The 25,344-nt window shown below is 36.2% G+C and overlaps 1 protein-coding gene across 1 annotated transcript in view; it reads right to left on the reverse strand.

The window, feature by feature from the left end:
• Positions 1-4,428: 4,428 nt before the first annotated feature.
• RAB28 (RAB28, member RAS oncogene family) overlaps positions 4,429-25,344 on the reverse strand; it is a 67,775-nt gene continuing 46,859 nt past the window's right edge. The window contains exons 5-7 of the mRNA XM_086611859.1: positions 15,343-15,446; positions 10,721-10,798; positions 4,429-4,693 (exon numbers count right to left, since the gene is read on the reverse strand). Of these exons, the coding sequence (XP_086467985.1) occupies positions 4,601-4,693; positions 10,721-10,798; positions 15,343-15,446 (275 nt within the window). The 3' untranslated portion in view covers positions 4,429-4,600. The remainder of the gene's footprint in view (positions 4,694-10,720; positions 10,799-15,342; positions 15,447-25,344) is intronic.

Genomic DNA, 25,344 nt, shown 5'->3' on the forward strand with positions numbered 1-25,344 from the left:
TATTTTGACATTTTAAGTGGTTACGAGTTGGTTTTAAATAAAGGCAGCCTAAAAAAAGTAGATGATATGTTAAGGAGTAGTACTTGAACTGAGAAACAAAAGAATACAGCATTGTAGAATAATCTCTTTTCTTGGGGAATAATGCCCAAATTCCAGAAGGAAAAGCAGTTAATCATGTCAGCTTTGTAAACAGAATTTCTATGAAAGTCAATGCCGCTTTAAATACATCTGTCAGGCTCCTCATATGATCTTAAGCTACATCGGAAATGAATCCAAGTATTCTAAACAGGAAAAATTCTCCTGCAGAAAATTTCCCATTATTATGAAATTGTTAATTATGTTAAGGAACAGCAATTTCGTCTTCTGTCAATGACAAAACGTACACAGGACAGTACAGTTTTACTTAGATATACCAAGATTTACTTGGAAAGGGTTGAAGACAAGTCATGGACCATTTTCTTTTGCTTTCAGTCAGTTACAGCTGTTGGGCCAGCTCAGAGCAGTGATCCAAGCATGGCACAGGTACACAGCGAAAAGGCTTCAGCAACACTTGCTCTTCCCAGCAACACCTAAACCTTTGGTCTCAGATCAACACATGAAATAGAGACACCTTCTAAACAGTACTCTCTACTGCCACTTCTATAAAAAGCTCACAGTCATCATGAAGCAAGGACTACAAACCTCCTTTTGTGAAAAAGCAACCACATTCCTAACATTAAAAAAAAAAAGTAAAAAGGAAAAATATGATTATGACATTTAAATTGCCATCATCAGCAAAAAGCAAAAGAATAGACAACTTTAAATATTACTGCAACATTTTTCATCATAAAATTTATATAAAATTTGGGCTATCAGGTGCATTTGCCAGTGTGTATTCTGACAAGCAAATTAGTTCTGCATTTAAAAGAAGTCCCCTGATTCAGAAGCCCTTTAGTTCCAGTGAAACCCAAACAGTGCTTTATGGAACAGGTTTTTTTGGTAAATAGATGCCTAATGATGCAGATAGATAGCACCAACAATTTTAAAATTCCTCAAAAGAGCACACCACGCAATTTTTCTAGTGACTTTGTATGTGTCCTTTAAACCTTTTTTTTTTTTTTTGAGGAAAACAAAAGTTATTCTGGTAAAAAAGAAGCCTCGTGTGTTTTCATAACTTTTATGAACTGTCAAAAGAGCAATGCATTCGAAGAGGAGATCATGAACTTGCCACGGGTTCTGGCACTCACAGCAGCTGGTTGTAAGAGGAAATACCTTCACACTGCTGTTTGTGAAAAAGATAATTTGACCCCACCAAATTTTTGAACCACAAAAGGAAAGAAGTCGCATGAGTCTAATAACGCTTCAAAGGCATGCTTTAAACGCACAGGTAATCTAACACATTTAGACACAAGGTGCCTATTGGTATCCACCACATCACATCAGACTGACCCCAGCGAGGAGCTGAACTTAGAAACAGTTTGTAGCTGCGGAGCTGTTACTGAAATGATTAGTTACAACAGCTCTGAGCAGGCAGATCACTTCACCAGTGCGGATCTGTGCAAGATCAGGGCCTGAACACGTTTCTTCCCTTCATCTGGCCTCAGCTTCAGGAAAAAAACACACTTCCCCCCAACCCCAGCCCACTCCCCATGTCAATGGACATTAAGCATATGTCACCTCACTTTTGGAAAGTGTTGCATTACTTCATTACTGTTTGTTGAATTACTTTCAACCAGTTCTCACCTTGCAAAAAACTTTTAAGTGCATTAATAGAGCACATGTTTAAACTCCACCATATGTGAATCATGTGGATCAGTAGTGGGACATTACTTGGGGAAGGAGACGAGGCACAGGGCCGTGGCTTGCCTGCCTCTCCCTACACACCTCTCTGACTAAGTTTGTTTCTATCCCTCCAGCCCCCAGAGAGCCCTTGCCTTCCCTGAAGAACGGTATGTACTCCCTCTCTCCACGTTGCTTAATCCTCCAGAATTATCTCTGACCATTCTACTCAGCCTGGTGGAACTTAGGCCATCTTGATGGCAAAGGCACCCCTGAATCTTCAACCACAGCTGCTGCAGCACTTCAAAAGCAGCTACCACCGCTAAGGATTTAGGCTGCAGCTGGAATCCGAAGGCTCAAGGTGGGGTCCCAAGGGCTGAGCAAAAAGAGCAAAGGTCATTTGTAAGGATTAAAACGTGGACAGGTAATGGATCTAAATAGGGCGGGAAGGGTAGGGAAAGGCAGGGAGAGTGGAAGTCAGTATACAATACAGAAAATCTGAGGAGGTTAAGAGGGGCAGTAACAGGAGGGGCTGGGGGCACAGAAGACAAGAGACTCCCGGTTAGCATAAATAATATACATATATGTTAGGCAGGAAGAATGAGAGCAGCTTGGAAAGGTAAACAAAAATATATTCAGAGGAGGTAGGGCTTTAACATAGAAAAAGGTGAAAAGATCAGTGCGAATAAAGCACAAAAGGAAGTACAAGTCAAAGACAGCTAGAAAAACAGGCACTGAAAATAAAATATTGTGATAAGATGGAGACATAAAATCCATCTGTAAAATAGCTTAGACTAAGACATGTATCACAGCGTTCATACTGCAGGATTACCCCAAATGTAAAAGCAAAGTTTTTATTATTCAGGGTAATAATGGGCTTTGCATATCAACTTATGTTTGAAAAGCGTTTTCTTCTGAACAGTAAGATTAGAGAAGTTTAAGAAAAAAGCACTGTGTGGTTTTGAAGACCATGCTACATATTACTTGGGAAGCAGGACTACGAAGTTGACTCACGTGCACTAGAAGGAGATGGCTCCAGCCTTCTCGTTGAGCCAGGCTGTGCTCAGCTCCTCAGAGCGGGGCAGTTCTCAGGAATATCTGAACATATGGGCAATGTTCAGGACACAAACACATCAAGGAATCTGAGGGTTCAAAAAAAACTTACCACATGCTGTGGAGGGCATAAACTTGAACACTTATCAGCTACTTCAGAAAGACTGGCTTGAACAGTTCTCATCTGGCGCAGTGGGAGACAGTCCACTTTTCATTTAACTATAAGGTAAATCTATGCAGTGTGACACGAACTCCATGAGACAGAAGCAAGAACAGACTGTAACCTTAAAATAAATAATTTACTGCAAGTTCACACCTACCTTAGTGTAGAACAATTTCTCAATATTTCAGCTTGTATTTCCATATTTGAATGATAAAATATTACAACACTAATTCATTATCATATAGTTATAAAACTATGTATCAAGCTGCATGTTGAATGGATTAAAAATGAATTTAGCTTTTCGATGAACTTGGAATATATCTAGATAATAACAAATAGCGTATTTTTGCTAACTGCATTTTTTAACATAGTTGAAATAGTTTAACTATTTTATTAAACTATTAATAGTTTAATAGTTCCACCTATTAAGCACTTGCTTGAACAGCTTAATAGGAACATTCACTTGAAGGACTTCATTGTTTTCACTTGTGACATAAAAGATTTCTTCACTCAGTCTCATTAAATTGCTAAATCTCCAAATGCTTTGTTGTACTTTATAAGAAAACACATTCTAGAGTTAAAACAGGAAAAGATTTCTAGTTTGGAATCAAGCTGGCTTAATTTTTTTTTTTTTTTTTCCCCTCTCCTTGGCTTTCTATTCAGATATGCCAGCAGGGAACTCCGTGTCTAAAAGAGACTGCTAGAAAAGGAGCAGAGGAGAAATGTGATGATCACAGATCAGATGGCTTTTATTTGTTGTTTACTCTGAACTAGAAAGAAAAGAGTACCAGGCCAAAAGTCATTCAGTTAGTTATTAAAAATGACTGATTCTAATTGATCTATCAACAGTTTCTAATGCATGCTGAATGTATCACTCAACATTTACAGCCCAAACTGTTGACTGAGGTTCATCCATATTCATGAAGACATATGAGCATATCTACTACTGCAAAAAGTAATGCTGATGTGGTAATAAAAATACACAAAAACACTAGCATTTTTCCGAGCATCCATGGAGACAACTTGAGACTTCAGAAAAGTAAGTATTTTTATATTACGGCTTTATTTCAAGCACTGTTTCTTAATGCATACAATTTATACATTTTGCACTCTGTGTATATACATATTAATGGAATACTTTCCAAATTATCCCTAGATAAAATATATTACGTGCTTAAAATTATTCCAGCAATAGTTTTTCCAAGTTACATTTTGCTGTTAGTTCAGATGACAGGAGAATAAAAGATAAAAAAAAATAAATTGAAATTGCTTTGGCAAAATATTCTTCCATGGTGATGTCTTTAAAAGTATTTTGAATGCAGGACTTCTTCATTCGTTTTTATTCTGGTATCAGTGAAATAGTTAGAAGGAAACATATAAACGGTTATACGGCTTTATTTAAATATAATTTAAAAGAATATAGATCTATAAATTTTTCAAAGTGTGTGGCCTTGTGTTTGAATTTCGGCCAGTCAAGAAACTGCCTGCTGCTTCTCAACATACAATGGTGCAACACGTTTTTGAAACCTCTAATTGCATTGTTAAAACAAAGCTCCTGGTAACCTCAGAGCCTGTGTCAAGGTAGGAGGACCACCAAAGGTATCAAAACAGAGAAGAATAGCATGGTCATTGAACTGCACACATTGAGCTTCTAGGAGGATTAACGGTTCTTGTCACAGGCTCCTGACTGTAGTTGACAATATCTGCCTTCACCACCCTCTGTCGTAAAAGAAAACACAGTAACAATCAGAAAGTATAATCTTCATGCTGGCAAAGCATTCAACAGATATTTTACTCTGAAATATGGAGGGGAAAAAAGTTAGGCAAATCTGACACTGTTCAGCTTTTTTTTTCAGTAACTTACAGAAATTCTTATCAGGTGCTAATTCTCATTCCAAATACCAGTTTATCCATACTAAACAGAAGGAAGTGCCTTGGTAGGTTTTTACAACACTACAAATGGAATATGACTTTTTTGCAAAAGCAATGAATACAGTTTTACTTCCATGAAAATTGTTTTGTATGGAAATAATGAAGCAATATTTGTTTACCAAGACTGTTGTATGCGTTCTTTAAGAATAACTGCTTAAATTGTAATTGGAAATCACACATAAGTTTGTCTTTCCATCTTTACTCCAAGCACTTCACAGGAAAAATATGGACAGAATTCAAAGCGAATTTCCAATACAGTCATTTTCAGAAAAGCTTTGATAGGCAGACTGACTGAAGACTAAATTAACATAAAAAGAACCTCTCCATACCATAAATATTTATTTTCCAATACAGATCCAGCAGATATTACCCATTCTATTCACACAGCATTTGATAAGACTGTTGATCTCTCCTATATGAGGAGAAGGAAGTGAGATTCCAATTTTGTGTCCATTTCCATCTAAGACAGCTATGTAACGGTTAGAATATACATCACTGAAGGACATACACAGTAACATGAAGTATTTCAAAGTTTCTATGAACTACCTGGTTATTAAAAACACCATCTAATTGTACACAGAGTTCAAAGTTAAAATATTAAGTGTTACAAGTGCATATGGACACAAAATATACTTTTCCAATAGAACTTACTGTAACAGTTGTGACTTCATGTAAAAGCAATGCAGCTTGGGAAAAAAAAAAAAAAACACACACACAACCACCACCCCAGTTTTCCATCAATACCTGAACTATTGCATTGAGCAGACTTTGCTATGGCAGTTGGAAGTGTTGTGACGTTGATTATCTTCTTCAGGATATTTCACTAGTTCTGCCCTGACAACATGCTGTTAATCATGTATCAACATAATGGATAGAGGGCAAGGAGAAGAATGTAAAAGAAAAGAGAAGGAAAAAAAAATGAGAGATTGATCAATAATTGAAAAGAATGAATGAATGACATTAAAAGACTAAGCAGAAGCAAAACAAAAGTGCATTTCTTTCCAGGCCTTATGCTGATACAAGAGCAATACGTCTAGCTGAGAGAGTCACCATCAGCATCAGGGCTGCTGCTCAAGCTTCTTTAAGGACATGCCCTTTCAAAGCACCAAAGTGAAATGTTCATACATGCAATCAGCGAGAAGTGTATTAGAGTAAGAGAAAGGACAGAAAAGAAGGCAATTCAGTGGAAGAAAAGATGACAATGGCCTATTCCTTTAAGTCCAGGGTACTTAAATATTACATTAGTCCCCTTCCTATAGACAATTTTAACAGTTGCATTAGATGTAATTAGACACATGCCTTTTCTGTTACACAACTATCGCATTATAACTAAATATATAATCAAAAGTAGTGACATAAATTAACAAGCTCACATCTAAGTGCTGCCAAAGCTTTGATTTTTCTTTACTTCATATAAAAATATAAGGCTCTCATTTTTTCCTTTAAAGACAAACAAAACTGTCGAAAGTTTTCTCCCTATTAATACAGTGCTCATGCAAAGGGGAGGAAAATTCATAGAACAATTTCAGCAAAGTAACAGAGGAGGGTAGGTCTGCTATGAAAGATACCTTAAGCGAGTTTAATATTTTTTTTTAAATACTTCAACTTTTACACAACATATTTGCAAGTTTAAAATGAACAGATGAATTAATAAACACTATTGTTTTAGAGGCAACCATATATAAACTGGATTATATGAATATATAAACAGTGTATGTTAAAGATTACCTCTGTAAATAAAACCTGTATGTCAAACAAGCAACAATAATTGAATTGGCTGGTAAGGGACCTGGATTTATTAGCTGCTGATGTACTCTTCTTGAGTTTAATTGATCACATTCATATTATCTTATCTAGTGGACAACACTCATGATTTACTAGACTCCTGGCCTGATGTTATCAAGGGAAAGGTTGCCAAATCCCATGTAAGGCAGTAGTAGGAGTTTAAACAAGTGTTATCTGACCTCACAGGACCTAGTTTCTTCATAACAATCTTTTGACTAGAGCTGAGGGGGAAAGAACTAAAAAAAAAAAAAAAAATAAAAGTCTTGCAATCAGTAGGCAATTAATTGTTCCTTAAAACATTGGTCTAAATCCCATCCTGTAAACACAGGCAGGTTAGTGACCCATGCTTAGGCACACTGTAGCAAGAAACCGACTATCATAAATGACTTGGATTTTCTCAAGGAATTTCATTTAAATAAGAGTAACAACAAATACCACTGCAACATTTCTTTTATTCACCTCATGGTAACTAAAATCTTGGGCTTCTTTGTATCAGTTTCTATGTCAGGCATATCATTGCCATGGTTCAAATCACTGTCAATAACGAGAAATAACCTTTCTTGGTGCAGATGCTCTAAATTCCACATCTGACTTCTCTGCCAAACATTTTATTGTACAAAGCTGGCACACATACCCTAGTTTGCTGACCTGACATTTAGTTAAAGAGAAAACTACACATCACTTACAAAAATGCTAGCTCTTGCTAACGCCAAGGAACAAAGCTATACCCCATGCAGATTTTACACTATGGTTGAAAGTAAAAAATACAGAAAGAAAAACATTTGATTAGTAAAGGAGCTATTTCCTCAAATTTCATCAGACCCTTGCGATTTAAAAGGGAGAGTATTTTGAGGACGGAAAGTAAGTCAGAATCTGCAGTTTTCTTACTTTGGAACTGTTCCACTTCAAAAACATGCTCTACTTTCCAGTCACGCATAATCTAGTTCTTTGTTTCACCACAGTTTTGACCAAACAAAGGTTTGATTAACAGTCATCTCAGCACGTTAACAGACCAAGGTTTAGTAGCTCTAGCTGAGATAGTTTAAAAACTTACCACCCCCATATGTCTGTCCTATTCCTCTGCTGGAGATCACTGCTGCCAAAGGAGAGCTGGTGGAATGTAACGTGTACTTGCACCTCATCCGCTTCAGCACAAAGTCTGGCAGCTTCACTTAAAAACAACTTTCAGCAGCAGTTTAAGCTAAGCTGCTCAACTTCACCCTGATGTGGCCAAGACACATGATCACCTTCCATTTTCTGATTCTGCTGTGGGAGTGATAAATTCCAGCAAATGGGCAGTAGCAAATAGCTTGGGTTGCATTAATATCTTAAACTGCTGCAGCTGTTTTCTACAACGATGCATGGTAAATAATTCTATTTCTAAGGCTTGTTCTTGCAGTTAATTAACTGAAGTTTTGCTGTTAATTTGAAGGAGATCAAGAATCCCATCCACTTTTTACAAGAGCTTTTGCAGTTCTGCCAGTCATCAAAGCTCAAAAGTCGTGAGTCAAGCCCCACAAATTCATACAAGTTAAAATAATGGGTTTAGGATTCCTATTACTTATTTCTATTTACCAGTGAGTCATTTCTAAGATCTTCCTAGTGACTGTGACAATTATAATTGATTTTAAACACAAGAAATATAGTCTTCAGGCATAAAATAAAAAACACTAGAAATAATTTTTAAAGAGTATTCTCAGTATTAGCCAATAAGTAATAACGAAGAAATGCACAATAAAACGTAATTCACATATAAGATTTCACTGTTGGCATTTTACACAAACTCAATACTTTATCTTATACTTTGTTACCACCTAGATTGAATGAAGACATCTGATGTTCTCTGAAAAACATATTCAAGCAACCACCTTCTCATTTTCCAAAATATGGAAACCTCACATTTCACAAAATATGGAAAATCCAACAATATAATCCAGTGCGTAAATAGTGCACATTTGTAAAAACTAAAATATATTTTATTCTTTGTTTAAAAATTGAACCTATGTCAGCACTTGCATATGTACTGATTTAAAGATGAGTCACACTTACTATTTCATTTTTTTCTTACTTTCTAGCATTTATCTAGCATCCATCCATCCATCTCTCCATCTAATTTTATAGTCCAATACCTAGAGTATTAAATGCCTAAAAACTTTAAGGAACACATTCACATAACTGGTCCACAACTTAAGGAAGCTCTGTGGTCATTTTACAGATGGGGCAGGGTGAAGAGGAACAAACAAACAAAAAAACCCACAAACCACCACCACACTAAGGAACCTGTACCTGTCATACAAAAAGTCTGTCATAAACCAGAAACCTAGTAATGGTGACATCATCTAACACCACGTCCTTCCAGCCAAGAGATCAGTTCCATGCTTTTGGGAAACCATCACCACATTACTTCAATTAGTCTTTTCCACTGCAGACTAACAAATTTCTCTTCTCAATGCCCTTCTATTCATCTCCCTGAGGATATGAAGGTTAAAGTTTTCCTTCTTCAATTTTATGTAGAGACTTTACCTTTCCTATCTTAAGGAGTGACCAAGGTATTTGGTTCCATACAACAATGAACCCTAAGTTACAGCTAACAGACAAACACTCCGATACAATTCCCATTGGTTTCTCACAGACTTAAAATTTGGGCAATTCCTACAGTCAACTCAAAATAGCACTCTGAAAGGAAGCAAAGTTTTACTGCAAACAAAGAACTATTGCTTGTTTGGAACAGATTGAAACTACTCTTGATTCGCAGAACCTTGCAAAGTCAGGCAGCTGCTTTCCAGCTCTCTCTGGCTACGTGCACAGCGTAGCACCACATAGCTACTTCTGCTGTACCTGAAAGGCAACAAAGAAGTTTCTTTTCTGTCCAGCTCCATTTACTGGCTTTGTTTCTACCTTTGTTGGTTTTATGTTGCTGTTCTTGGTTTTTTATTTTCGGTGGGTTTTTTTTTAATCACTATAGCTTGGATTCACAATAACAGTAATGTGTGGGTCACCGTATTTAATTTATGCATATTAACTATTTATAGGCTATTGCTACTGCAATTTGCATAATATCAACTTTGTCTGATCTACATATTGCATATTCCATGTTCCATTGATCTGCTCAACAAAATCAAAAACTGTAATTATAATACTAAAGTAGGAAGAAGACTACTTAAAGCTGATACCAATTTGACATAGAAAGTTATATGCTTTTGAGTTAGGACTACAAAGAGGTTCTTACTTCAAAAACAACCTGAAAATAGACACATTTCCTTTAGAATGCTACAATTTTCTGTATATCCCCATTTGTCATATTCTCTTTTTAATTTAAGGTATTTGCATACTTATGTACAAGCGCACACCTGAGTTACTGGAACACAACACAACACAGCACAGCACAGCACAGAGAGGTCTAAGACTGATGTTCCAGTTCTAGCTAAACAAAGAGAAAAATTAAATAACTCTTTACGTGCTGAATTATTCATACACAAACAATCAGAGAGCTCAGAACAAGAGATGGATGGTGCCTTAATAGTAACTGATCACTGAAAAGACACAGTATTTCTCCACCTATAAATTACAGCTTTTCAAAACTCCTTAGCTTTGCATGTTAGGTATGCAATATAAGTATATTTTAACATTTTACTGTTTGCAATACATTTTTCTAGTTAACCACTTCAACACAGACTGTAAACACTGCTGTGGTGAAACACTTTCAGAAATTACATATATATTGTATATTTCAAAAAGCAGGGGACCAAGCTGTACATAAGAAATGTTTTGCCTTTCTTTTAAATAAACTTGTTGACTTATTTTGTGGTACTTGTTTAATGTTGGTAGTAACTAGCAGTTCCAGTATACTACACCACTAGAACAGCTACCTTTTGGTTCAATAAGTAAATTTAAAATAAGCATGTTTTAATCTCAAATATCATTATATAGTAAGGGTTGCTTTAAAGGACAGTTATTAATTTGCAATGAGATTATTTTTTAACACTAAATGAAATACTAAGAAAAAAATATTTATTTGCAGAAAATCACCTGTGATTGTTCCAATTCTGCTTTATTTAATTTGATGCCAAGTATGTCAGCAGCAATTCTCTGAAAACACAGGAACACCTATAGAAAAAAAAACGCATTTAAATGATTAAAAACAGACACCCTTGAGGTTCTTTCAAATATATCAAACTATTCTTGAACTGTAAACAATGAGATAAACAAAATTATGACCTGTGTAAAACAGATCTGAAAATAACCTCTCATCTGGTACGCTCCATTTTGTTTAAAAATTGGAGAAAATAACTCAACAATAGTACAAAGAATGAACAGTATGCTAGATTGTTAAGCAACACTTCTTCTCTGCCTCCAGAGACCTAAGCTTAAACAAGCTTTTACAAAACCCACCTCTCAAATACTACTCTCAGTGCTATAAAATATGAATAATGACATTCACTAATGTTTAGCACAAAAATATTATTAATGTATTGTGCAACAGAGATGAAGGTTTCTGAAACTGAGAACAACAGAACTGTATGTCAACATCACCAAAATCTCTACTGCACACATTTAAAAACCATTAGCAATACAAAAGCCAAGCAATGATACATTTGTTCTGAAGAGACTTGCAAAACATTATGAGTGTTCTATTGAACAGAAGTTATCCAGGAAACAAGCAAGGTGGCACCAGCCTGGTAGAGCTACGCTTTGGACATGATTTGACAGAAAACATCAGATAGATAAAGGGAGTGCAGGGACGGATGACATTATAGTGGAGGTCTGCTACAGGCCTCCTGACCAGAAAGACTGAGCAGATAAGGCCCTCTATAGACAGACAGGAGCAGCCTCACATTTGCAAGCCCTGGTCCTCATGAAGGACTTCACTACCCTGGACTTCTGGAGAGCAGACTTCAGTCTCTTCAGAGATCTGCTTGGTAGAGTACCATGAGATAAAGCTCTGGAGAGAAGGATCCAAGAAGCTGGTTAATATTCAAGCAGCACCTCCTCCAGGCTCAGAAGCGATGCATCCCAACAAAGAGGAAGTCAGGCTGAAACACCAGGAGGCCTCAAAGAATGAACAAAGAGCTCCTGGACAAACTCAAACACAATAAGGAAGCTTACAGAGGGTGGAAGTAGGGACAGGTAGAGCCTGGGAGGAATGCAGAGAAATTGCCCAAGCAGTCATGTATCAGTTTAGAAAAACTAAAGCCCTGATAGAAATAAATCTGGCCAGGAACATCAAGGGCAGCAAGAAAAGCTTCTATATGTGTGTCAGTGATAAAAGGAGGACTAGGGAAAATGTGGGCCCTCTCTGGAATGAAACAGGAGATGTGGTTACGCAGGATATGGAGAAGGCTGAGGTACTCAATGATTTTTGCCTCAGCCTTCACTGGCAAGTACTCTAAGCCACACTGCCCAAGTTGCAGAAGGCAAAAGCAATGACTGGGAGAATGAAGAACTGTTTTACATCTTTACTGGTGACAGTGGGATTGAGTGCACCTGCAGCGAGTTTCCTGATGACACCACGCTGTATGATGTAGTCGACACACTGGAGGGAAGGGATGCCATCCAGAGGGACCTTGACAGGCTGGAGAGGTGGGCCTGTGAGAACCTCATGAAGTTCAACAAGGCCAAGAACAAAGTCCTGCACATGGGTCAGGGCAATCCCAAGCACAAGTACAGGCTGGGCAGAGAATGGATTGAGGAGAAGAACTTGGGAGTGCTGGTTGATGAGAAGCTCAACATGAGCTGGCAATGTGCGCTGGCAGCCCAGAAAGCCAACCGTATCCTGGGCTGCATCAAAAGCAGCATGGTCAGCAGGTCAAGGGAGGCGATTCTGTCCCTCTACTCTGCTCTCGTGAGAGCCCACCTGGAATATTGCATTCAGCTCTGGAGTCCCCAACACAACAAGGACATGGAGCTGCTGCAGTGGGTCCAGAGGGCCATGAAGATGATCCAAGGGCTGGAACACCTCTGCTATGAAGACAAGCTGAGAGAGTTGGGGCTGTTCAGCCTGGAGAAGAGAAGGCTCCAGGGAGAACTTCTAGCAGCCTTTTAGTACTTTGAGAGAGCCTACAAGAAAGCTGGAGAGAGATTTTTTTCCAAGGTCATGTAGTGATAGGAGAAAGGGTAATGGCTTTAAACTGAAAAAGGGTAGATTTACGTGAGATCTAAGGCAGAAATTCTTCCTTCTGAGGGTGGTGAGGCACTGGAATAGGTTGCCCAGAGAAGTTGTGGATGTCCCAATCTCTGGAGTTGTTCAAGGCCAGGTTGGATGAGGCTTTGAGCAACCAGATCTAGTGGAAAGTGTCCCTGCCCATGGCAGAGGGGTTGGAACTAGATGACCATTAAGATCCCTTCCAACCCAAATCATCCTATCATTCTGTTGACTGGCAATGTAATCTTAAATAACTCCTTTACTTCATCTGAATCCAGTCCACCAATCCTACTGTTTAGGTAGCTGCATATTAAATAAGATTAAAGAACACAACCGATGTTAAAGAGGAGTAGTTTAAGCTTGCACTGCTACTGAATACTGTATTGTCAAGCTACACATTATATTTTATCTACATGGTTATTTGATGTAGCTCCCAATCTAAACTACTAATAAACATTGTTTTTCATCATACAGCTGCCACCCTCAAAAGGTAAGGCCTGTGTAAATGCTTTTAGTAATTTTCAACGAAAATTCAAAAAAATACCATTTACACAATCTCTTCTTACATCTGACATGGAAACTAGTAATGAATTAGTGGCACAATCAACAAGCCACAGTAGCTTCCAGCTTAATTTCTCTTTCTCTGAACTACTTGGTCTTGTACTGGTCTATTCTGCTAGCACAGCAAAAAAAGGAAATCCTGAACAGGCTTACCTTTTCCAGAGACCTACTTTAACTCACATCAGGCTCTGAGGTGTACTGATCTAGATCACCTGCCAGGAGGATGCTTTGTGCACAAAACACCAGACGTGAGTTCAGTGCTTTAGTTAAGCAATTTGATGGACAGTAAGACAGACAGCTATGCTAAATCTTTCAGGAAACTTTTTTTCTCCCCTGAGGAGACTTTTGGGCTTTTCTGTGGACATAAAATTATCTTTTCAAATGAGTCTGTTGGAAAGATCTGAGGTAAACAAAACAAATCACTTCATTTATCTTAACCGAGTATTTAAGATTCCTCTAGTCTATACCCACAGTAGCAATGGATGGCTTCTTCTTAAATCACTGCTTATGGTAAACACCCTGTCTTTCCTGCACAACTACCCAAAAGGATGAAGATTTCTGAAAAGTCAGTGTACGGTAACAGGGAAAGACTTAATTCAAACCTATATTGAAACTAAAAATGAACTACTGTAAACTATATCTCATACCTTCTTTTCTTGGTAGATATTTAAACATAGATTTCTGATTAATACTGTCTAGGTATGTTCAGATCTACTTTTATTTTTAAATGGTACGTTAAAAGTTAAAAAAAAAGTATAATCAGTACATATAGTGAGATGCTGCTGTAATTCACAAATCAATTAAAAAGATGTAATAAAGATTCCTTCATAATTTGTAATGTTAAATATATCAACCTTATAAAAAAACCTGCTTTTTCTTCCTATTACCAAATCCCACAAAAAGTTTGTCTCCTTGGAAAGAAATACATTTTATCAGACGCACACTTCATTAACTGAAATATTACAAAATTTTTCTGTTTCTAGCATTAAAGGCTTGAATTTTCACATTTTAAACAAAGAATTTATGCTAAAGATTTAACACAAACTATAAGGAGAATCAAGATTCACTGCATTTGTAACAGCAGTATTGTTAAACTTTACAGAATAACTATTATGTTATAAAATTAGGCAGTTCAAAGTAGACGTTTCATCAAAGATCTTCAAACAACAAGTGATTCCATTTGTGTTACAGAATTATACTTCCAGATAATTGAACATGGTGTTCTCATTCAATAACAAAGTAAATTATGTTTTCATAAATAGGACAGAAGTACAGGACTGCTTTAGGGGAATGACAAAGTCATTAGGATTGTGAGAGAAATCAAGCACAACAATACAGTGTGATTTGACTGATAGGGTCAACTGAAAAAAGAATCTTTTATTCCACAGCCTTCCAACTGAAACAAATAACCCAGTTAGCCCAGAGTCAAAAGATTGTTTAAAAATATGCTCTGCAAAGTGTTACAAATACCAGAATGTTCAAACTTCAATGAACCTGCAGAGGAAGTGTCTCTCATGGCTCAGGACTCATACTGAAAACTTTGATCACAACAAGGTCTTGTGACATTATCAACTGTTGAAAGTTTCTATATTGATGGTCTATAGATGGGACTCTACCTGGATAGAAGGAACACATTTAACTACCAGCTGACAGCAAAGAGAGATCCAGCTGGTCTCAGTTCTCATGTTGATGTATAAGCTATACCATTTCCATATTAAAATATATACCTCAAACTGCCAATCAGATGAGAAGCCACTTTAATAAAGAACATATACATTTATACAAAGATCTATTTTTCACACAAGTAGGCAGGCAAAATGGACCTGTAGCAGCCAAAGTTCTCAAAGTTCTCAATGATTTCATATGGTAAGTGTAATAAGACTGCTACATCATACCCCAGGATTATGGCTAAAAAGACATCCACAAGGATTATATTTTTCTTACTTACAGAATCTCCTGTCTTGGCTGACACGAAATGGCTACTGAAATTGTTTTCCTGACAAAATCGTTGGTGCTTGTCAACTTTCACTGTGCGCATATGCTCCAAGTCAACTAAAAAGAAGTTGAAAAAAATGAAAAATTAATACAATGGAGCCCATTTAGTTACCTATCTTAGAAATTATTCATTGGAAACACATCAGATGCAAACTTTCCCTTTACAGATGTATGCAAATACAAGTTTCTTTCTTTTTATAATCATTTACCAAAATAAAAATAACTAATTACCTCAGACTAATTTTCTTCACAAAACTAAAACAAAACCACAATTAAGGTTATACGGTCAAATGCAACAAATTCATATCTGAAATAAAGGACAAATTTATTTCTGGATATACACAAGAAATTTGTAACAACTTTACTGCTAACTACATACAAAAACCTGAGAAAGAACAAACTTAATTTTCAGCATTCTGTTTATAAGCATGATGCATATTGGGACATTCCACTGTAGTCTCAAGACTTTTACAAAACAGAGTTCACCAAGCACATCTGAATCTACGTATTTTTTCTAAGTAAAAAAATGTAAATGAGTTATAAAAAAATTTATTGCAGAACATGGTAGAGCAAAAACATTCACTATAATAAAAAAATGAACTGAGTAAACACATTGATGCTTAGTTACTTTTATATGAAGTTTTCAATTCCACAAAGGTATGGTTCAGAAAATTAAAAACAGTAAAATGCATATTTCACATTTTCATTTCTATCATTTTACAACCACTGGAAGCAGAGTAAAGCTTTCAAATGGTATTTTATGTTGAAAAGCACTGATTGCTTCCAAAACAACATGGAACTCAAGTCTTGCACAGGTTTTATTGTGTACATTCCAGTTTCTCCAAATCTGATCCTAAGGTAACTGGAAACTATACTGAACTGTTTCTCTTTTTATTGCACTACAGTTCCTATAAGGGTGTTGACTCAATGCCGTCAAATTATAAGGCAAATATATTCAGAAGGATTTAAGGACAACCAGGTTCTTTGAGTCAATACAGGAAAAAAAAAAAAAACTTAAACTGATTTCCTGAGGAAGGGACCCAACTGACTTGTAAAAACTTGTAAATTTGCAAATCTAGTAAGCCTGCATAATAGTGTCATTTGATTATCAGCTGAAAAAATGCTCTCCTACTACATAAAAGGCTTTATTTTAAAATGATATTGGAGGTCTTTAATTTGAAGGCTCTGGAGATTTTCTCTTGGAGATTTTTAGTCTAACAGGGGATTCCTACACCCCATTTATACTGCTTACCTTGGTTAATGGGGAGGTTTTGCCACATATTACTGTTCCTTGTACATCAGTAAGGCCTTGTTTATAAGAACAGGTCTAAAATCATCCAGTTACCACAGGCACTAATTTGTGAAGGACTAAAATACTAAGCTATTAACACTAATGTTTGTAGTACAGTTTTTCATATTAAACGTAGAATATATAGTTTCATAAAAAATAGGAAGAACAAATACATTTACTAAGATAAAACCCAAAGTCAGTAACAATTTTGTTAAAAACTCACACAGTCTATGTAACAGCTACTTATCTTTTTTTTCTCTGAAAAATAACTACCAGAAGAGTAGTAGACTACCAATAGAGTCTCGGTTGAAATGCTTTTAAGGATAAAATACAGCACACTGACTAAACCAAAACATTATTAACTATTATTTTTACTCTTCACATATTAGCTTTAAGTGCAGCTTGGAAAACATAACAGTGAGATTACTCTTTTGGGAAAAATATATTTTTTTTTCTTTATTTTTATTTGACAAGCTCTTCAGGGAACCTTAACCCCACCTCCAAATTTCACTCACTGTATTTCTTTGACTATACCTAAACTCTAAAAACCTACACGATTACAATAAAAATAAATAAATAGATAGCACTGTATCCCTGTAAAATACCATGACATGCTTATGTAAGTCCATACTGACAAGCTCACAAGTTACAATCTCTCTCAGTCTCTTTCCCAGGAACGAAAAAATAGAGATTGGAAGAACACAACAGCATGCTAAAAGGTTTATGAATTTTCAGGAAGAAAATGCCACTGCCATATTGGAAATAATATCCTCAAATGCCTCCTATTTTTCTATTTGAAGAAACATCAAGAACAACATAAGGTCAGTGGAGCATATACTTTACTACAGTAGAGAAATTAAAACACCACAATATCCTAGAATCTAGCAGACTGGAAGTGAAAATCAAGGGGAAATTGTTTCTGAATTTCATGTAATTTTCAGTCCCACTCCCCACTTACAAGTATTTCACCTTGTGCCTTCTGAATTATGGGCAGTCTGCTGTGAACTGTACAGTTACTGTTATACTAGATAACTGCCAGGTAATTGTCCATGTGCACACCCAGCCCACAGTAAACGCAAGGCAATTCATGTTACATCAGTTCTCAATGAAAGAGGGCACAGTTTTACTACAAGAAAAGAGTTTCAAGAGTTAATAAATATTTAACTATAAAAAGCTGCACTTTGCAGTCAATGAAAGAAGACTATGCTAAATCAAATTACTTTGCATTGCCACAGGCTAAGGGCACAATCATAGATAGTTACTGAAGATAAGCTAAAATACAGTGAATAGTTACCCTCAAGTCCTTTTTTTTTCTGAACATCTGACATTGGTCAGCTCGACAGGCAGAATTCTTAGCACACCAGGAGATAAGTCTTGTCCAGCTTTTATTTAGACATTACAGCAAAAAGACTTTAAGAAGGGATTTGAAGGAGAAAAATGATTTTCTAAAAAGATGTTTATAAGGAATGCAGGGACTTTATAGAAAGAAAACTAACAGCTGGCCAATGTGGGCTTATATGATGAGCCAATTAACAGCAGGAATAGATATCTTGGGATGAAGGATGACACTAGACTGCACTTAAGCCATGAAAAGTTTAAAGGCAAAAGACAAATAAGTTTTGGATAGAAAGAAGGAGAATCAGATACATAAATACAGTTTGATTTTACAAACTAGGAAAATGATCTTGCAGAATACTGTAAATGACTAGATAACATTGCATTGGCCAAGAAAAAGGAATTACTGAAATTAAGATAAAAAATAAGAACACTTTAACTGTGGTAATGGTTATGATAGGCCATATCTAACAAAGGTCTCAAAGAAAGAATCTGCAAGATTTGGACACTCATCAAACACAAACATTTAGAGAAAGGCCCAAAGTGAAGCTGACGCGCCAGACGGTACAGTCATACTCCTCATCTAAAGCAAATGAGAAAGAAGATAATAACAGGGGAAAATTAATGGCTTCATTTTACCAAGTAGAATTTAAATTGATGGCAAGAAATTCACAATGGGATGTCAAAAAGACAGACAAGGATTCTAGTTTGAAAAGTGAAAAGAGATACAACTATTTGCAAACAGTGAATCTTATAGGCATACAAATGTTACAAACCAGTATTTTGGATTAAGTGCTTGGACAGAAACTCTGCTATCTACTTTAAATTATTATGTTTTCTGATCATGAAAAGCTAAGGCAACCCCAAGATGTGTGAATTTTACAGAATGCAGTGAGAGCATTTCTTTTATCTATCATTTCTAAAATTCTAAAGGTCATAAGCCAACAGGAATAGCATTTAAAGTCGAAGTTAGCAAAGCAATAGTTAAAATGTCAAAGGAGTCCAAGAACACTGCTAATTCCTTGACTATACAGGAACCACTTAGTATATTTGTATTAAACAGAATACTTAAACAAACCACATGAAAAATGAAATCAGGAGAAGCAGACAGACATCACGAGCAATGGGAGAGACAGAGACAGGTCATAGAATCATAGAATGGTTTGGGTTGGAAGGGATCTCAAAGATCATCTAGTTCCAAGCCCCTTGCCATGGGCAAGGACACCCTCCACTACACCAGGTTGCCCAAAGCCCCATCCAACCTGGCCTTGAACACTTCCAGGGATGGGGCATCCACAACTTCTCTGGGCAACCTGTTCCAGTGCCTCACCACCCTTTGAGTGAAAAATTTCTTCCTTATATCTAATCTAAATCTGCCCTCTTTCAGTTTAAAGCCATTTCCCCTTGTCCTATCACTACATGCCCTTGTAAAGAGTCCTGTAGGCCCCCTTTAAGTACTGGAAGGCTGTGATAAGATCACCCTGGAGCCTTCTCTTCTCCAGGCTGAACAGCCCCAACTCTCTCAGCCTGTCTTCATAGCAGAGGTGCTCCAGCCCTCAGATCATCTTCGTGGCCCTCTGGACCCGCTGCAGCAGCTCCATGTCCTTGTTGTGTTGGGGACTCCAGAGCTGAATGCAATATTCCAGGTGGGGTCAGAATTGTTTCACTGATTGGTATGATGAGGACAGAAAAAGAGGCTCATCAGCCCCTAAAGTCATTCTGAAGTCCCTTTCTAAGAAACATCATCCACAATATGGGCTGCTGCCATTTGTTCATTTTTGTGCCTCAAATACACACTAAAAAGCTTGTGTGAAAACTTAAAAAAAAAGACACTGTGGATGTCAGATATTCTCCAAAAAATATCTCCATTGTCTTAGGTGTCCTCTTCTGCAACTCTGTTTCTAATTAACTAGTCAAGAGCTCAACCTTTTGTTTCTCTGGAATGACACCAAACGTTCACCTTTAATTGAAATGACTCTTCACACCAGGTAAGCTTAAAGTTAGCAAGATAAATTGCTGCTCCATAACCACCAGATCTATATGCGTTTGTATGTGCAGGTATCCCATAAAGATACTGACAAAACAAAAATAGATCAGGAACTTGAGCAATTCAGACATGACTGCTTCCACCAGGTCAGACAGATCAAAATGAAAAAAATGTCACCTCGTAAATGAAACCAGCATAGATCACTGCCTGCTGTAGCAAAAGCAGGTAAGGCTTGCTAAAAGACTTGTTTCTCATGAACTCTGCAGAGTTCAGTTTTGATTTGTAGGTGAGATTAAACAGAGATCTAGTGAGGTGAAAAAAGAAAACAGAATCTAGGAGACAAGTACGAAACTCCCCCAGAAATCCCAAAGATACTCCCTTTAAGGAATTCCTGAAGATGTGAGAAGAAAAACAGGTGAGAAGAAAACTGCAGAATCTACGTAAGGAAAAAGATGTAAACACCACCACAGTCACTTCTGTGGAGAGCAAGTGACATTTCAAAGGCGACAAAGACAAAATGGTCGGTTTAAGTTAGGACCAGAGAGATCTGACTGGAACACATCTTCAGGTGATTTATATCAACAAAATTTCATCATCCTTTGAATTCCCGCTATACATTACTTATTTGAAGTGAAAAGCTGATAGACAGTGCTAACTCAAAATGGAAAAGAAATCGTATTTTAAATTACTGTCTGCAAGGCTCTACATCATAGAATAGAAAAATTCTGGGCAAACACTTGGGACAGTATAAATAGTTATTCAAAGTCAAATCTCCATATAACCTTACTTGAAAAATTAAGAGTAAATCACTGAAATTTTAGTTCATAGGGTAGTAGCAAGGGAATAGAAAGACACTAGATAAAAGTGTTGAACAAAACACAAATGGGTGCTTTACAATCTACCCACACACAGCCGTTCAACAGCAATTCAGTCTTGATTGAATAACTCTGCTATTTTTAATTTGAGACTCTGAAATCACTAATGGCAAATAAATTAATGCCAAATCGGTTTCTCTTACACTATTTATCCTTTAAGATAAAAAAGGCTTGCCACAAGTAACAGAGCACCACTGTGAGGGGACAAACGATCGTTTCCATTTCATTACACCATACATATGTGGAAATCCAATAGTCAAACCGCTTAAATACTACTTTACTTCATCTGCTTCACTGAAATGAACTAGTACAAGTATCATCAGCTCGCCAGAGCTTGCTTCAAGGAATAAAGTGAGATATCAAATCCCACAGCTGTATTGTTTAAAACTAATTACATAAAAATATGTATAACAATTTACCAGAGTAATGCAACTGTTAGAAACATGAAACCAGTACGTATTTTAAAATCTGTGTCATCAGTTAGAAGAATGACAAATGTTCTGGTTTTATCATCTTTCAAGATGCCAAAAACGTAACAACAGTGTATTTTCATTTAAATATTGTAATTCAAGCAAATAACTGCATATATTCTAAAAAGACAACAGAACATCATTTATGCAGAATGTAAAGGCTGCTATTCATGCTATTTATCTCCCTTTCCTACAGGGCTACCAGTGTCTTTCATAACATCACTGGAGAAGAACTCCATGCAAAACTACAGTTTTTTTAAAGTCGGAAAACATCCATTTTGCATGAATCTTCCTTTCAGGTAATTCTGGAAGAAACACAAATATATAACTTGTACAGGTACTTCCAAGCAGCTGAAAAAATAGTGACAGTACTTGTTCAGAATGGCATAAACCGCTGAGTGGCATGCATAATGCATGTTAAGCAAGTCTGAATGTTTAATAGTTTGTTGGCATTTCTCCTGGATGGTGAGATTACACTTGTAAACTATAAGGCACTAAAAAGTCATTGTAGATGATTATACCAGTGATAACTAACCTATTTTCTAAACCATATGCACGAAAAGAAACATGAGACAGTCCAGAGAATTTCAGTAAAGGGACGCCTCTCCACCCAAATCTGACTGTCTTTCATTTTCAAAGCTTGCAATTGTAATAACTGTGAGGGAATCTGTTACACAGGGGCAGTCTTCCTGTTTCAGCTAAACTTTTTATTTTATTGATAATTACAATATTTGCCATTAAAATTGGTATTAGCACATAAATTAATTTACAACTATCTAGTTTTGCAGTTATCATGCATATTTTAACTATTTTGTATTTTATTATTATCAAGGATAGTTTTAAAGTTACAAGTAAACATCTACATTAATCTACAGTACTGCGTAAAAATATATTCTTTTATAGTATGCTGTGAAAAACGAAATACAAACCTTTCTGCAAAGTATTTGCAGCTGTTCACACAAGGTATACAATTACATAATGTTTAAATAATGAGCTATCACGATTAGCCCACACAGACATGACAAGTAAAATGCTTTAATAATTTATTAATTTGATTTACATGTGCTTAAAATTATGTACATATTTTCTCTTCTGAAAATACTCCAGGGTCATTAAAAAGGGGGCTGTATTTGACGATCTATTTTTCAACCTATTTTTTGGTATTATTTCAGTCTGATTTCTTAAGAACAAAGCCAGCTTGAGCACCTGAAAACCCAACAGAACGATGAAGACAATACTGTTATACACTAATATCCTCATGTAGTAATACTGCTCAATAAGCGCAGTCAGTTTAATTTCAGTGTGAAGGTTTTGCTTCTCCCATGCATAAGCAAAAGTGCACGAAAAAGGGAATAAAAATGGGGTTCCTCCAAGATGTGCCCAAATATCCACTATTCTAAAGAATAAAACAGAAATCGGGGTGAATACTGGGAGCAGCTTTCTGGGTAACAGGATTTACTGCCCAGTTTATCAGACCGCTGCCCCACAGCACCTCAGCAGAGCACAGCTTGGCAGGTCCCACAGCTCTGGACGCAGGAAACTCCTCTCAGGCCTCTTCTGCCATAACCAATATTACCCAGTTTTAATTTTAATTCTGCCTTTATTCCAAAGAAAATGGGGAAAAAAAAAAGCAACCAAAACACCTCCATAGCTTTTTATTGCCCAGCTTACCAGTAACTTACTGCTTTCCCAATAAACAATGGAGCTATTTCGTTATGCCTTAATTTTCAGTATTTGAATGAGTTACTTAGAACTTCAAGCAAACGCACTTTCTTTTTCTAATTAGACACAAAGGATCTTTCTATGCAAATAAAAAAAATCTGATAGAACATATATGTGATGTTATTAATAATAGCTATTATCTGATACAATAAGAGTAACCAGAAGTATACAGAAATAATAATAAATTAACTTGACAAACAATTGTACCAAGTCTACAGTACTATCAGACTTTGTGTATTACCTAGTTTTCTAAAAATCAGTTTTGGTTTGGTACTTTTAAATTACTACAGCACACACTGCTCGAATATTCAAACCTAAATGTCAGAGTGCAAACTGCAGCTTTTTGTAGTTAAAGTTTTATTAACACTTTCAATCTTTTTCTCACACTAAAATTGTAAAACTGCCAAGAAAAGAAAATTCTTTCATGAAAGTCCTGAAAACTATGCCACTACTCTGATTTAAAGAAGCTCCAAACGAAATATAAATACAGTTCCAGTACAGATTTTCTCAGTGATTTTTTTTTTTTTTAGGTTATCAAGAAAACATCTAGAGTGTTGATCTGGTTATACTCATGTCAGACAAACTACATGTCACATTAACTACCTCCAGGAAGTTATTCCAAACACAAAATAAACTGTTTATGCCCCTTCTCAGATAGATAGCATGACAGATTGTTATTAGTTGAAGACAGATGAAATACATTAATTTGATTGCAAGCATGTGTTTACTTTCTCACTGTCATGTACACTCTATTGCTGATGCTTCTCTATGAGGACATAGTAACAAATCAAACGTTGTATTAGAAAACTTGCTAAGGCAGAATAAGAATAGCTGCTGCTGCGCTTTAATACTTAAAAAACTATACTTAACTTTTCCAGCTACAACAGGAAATTACTGGTTTCAGAAAGAAAAAAAAATGATGGCTTAAAAACTCTTGCAATTTACAGAAAACACTAACACTTCCTCCACTAAAGAAATTAGAATTATCAGCAAATATGCTTGTCAATTATTAAAGAAAAATACAACTTCCTAAACGCCAAATCTATGATCTTAGCTCCCTCTAAACCAAAAGACAAATTCTTAAAGATACAAGACAAGAAAATATATGTCTAATATTGGAAATGAAAGGTGGGCAATTCCTAGGTCTCCAAATAAAAACACAAAGGCATCTTGCCTGTGGGGTGAGGTTTGTCTGGTCTTACACAAACCTCTCTTACGAGCCTCCACTGTCTACGTGGAATTCTCTTTCCTCTCAAAGAATGACATACCAAGACACAAAATCTGTGATGGGCTTCTTAGAATAAGAGTACTGCACACAATAAAACCAGGTTGATGATGCTAATAGTTGGTTCTAACACAGGAAATACGAAAGAATGTGTTTAGCAAGACAAGTTTTCTTTGACTTGTATTTATGTAAATAGCTGTAGTCTTTACATTAAGTTTTCTACCTAAAAACATCCTATATGAAATAAGACTTTCAAATACTGTTAAATAATAAAGGATTACAGCATTTTTTCTAAAGCTGTAAAACATAGTGGCTCTTGCGCATCTTTAGAAGACAAAAAGCTTACAACGTTAACATTTCCAAGACTTAAATTAAGTTTCAACAAAAAACAGGAAAAGCAGCCAGAAGCAAACATCTCCACCTCAGCACACAAAGCGCAGCTAACTATAGAGGACACAATGTGACAGGATTCTCACCTAATAACAAGCATTTATAATGCCTTATAGATTACATTGTTTTTAAGAAGACATGTTAACCTTTGCAAATAAAAACAGCAGGCATCTTTTCATATCAAAGTAAAATTTCTTATGAATAAAAAAAGAATACACCTAAGTTTCTTCTCAAATCTAAGATGACAGATGACTGGCTTACACAGCTTGAAGAGACAGTTGAAGAGAAAATAACATTTTTTTTTCTCAGCTATTTCCCATTTTCATTTTTCAATAAATTCTTGGCAGAAATTCTTGCAAACATTTATCATTCGACTGAACAGACTAAGATTACACTGATGGTTAGAATCTGATCCCTTCTGTTAGGTATCTATGCTCTTTATCCCTACCCCCAGTGCAGACAATTTTGGAAACAAGTATTCAAAAAAGATTATATTATTAAACAAACACACAGAGTCACTTTGTAGTATTATTTCAGGATTAAAACATAATTTGAACAACTCTGCCTTTTTTTTCACCTTTTTAAAAAGGTGTCATAAGGACACAGAAAGCAAGAGAGGAGAATGGAAGGCCTGTGCTGACCTGTCATCTCCCCACTCTG

This window comes from Tauraco erythrolophus, chromosome 5, assembly GCF_009769465.1.
Source record: "Tauraco erythrolophus isolate bTauEry1 chromosome 5, bTauEry1.pri, whole genome shotgun sequence".
NCBI lineage: Eukaryota > Metazoa > Chordata > Aves > Musophagiformes > Musophagidae > Tauraco > Tauraco erythrolophus.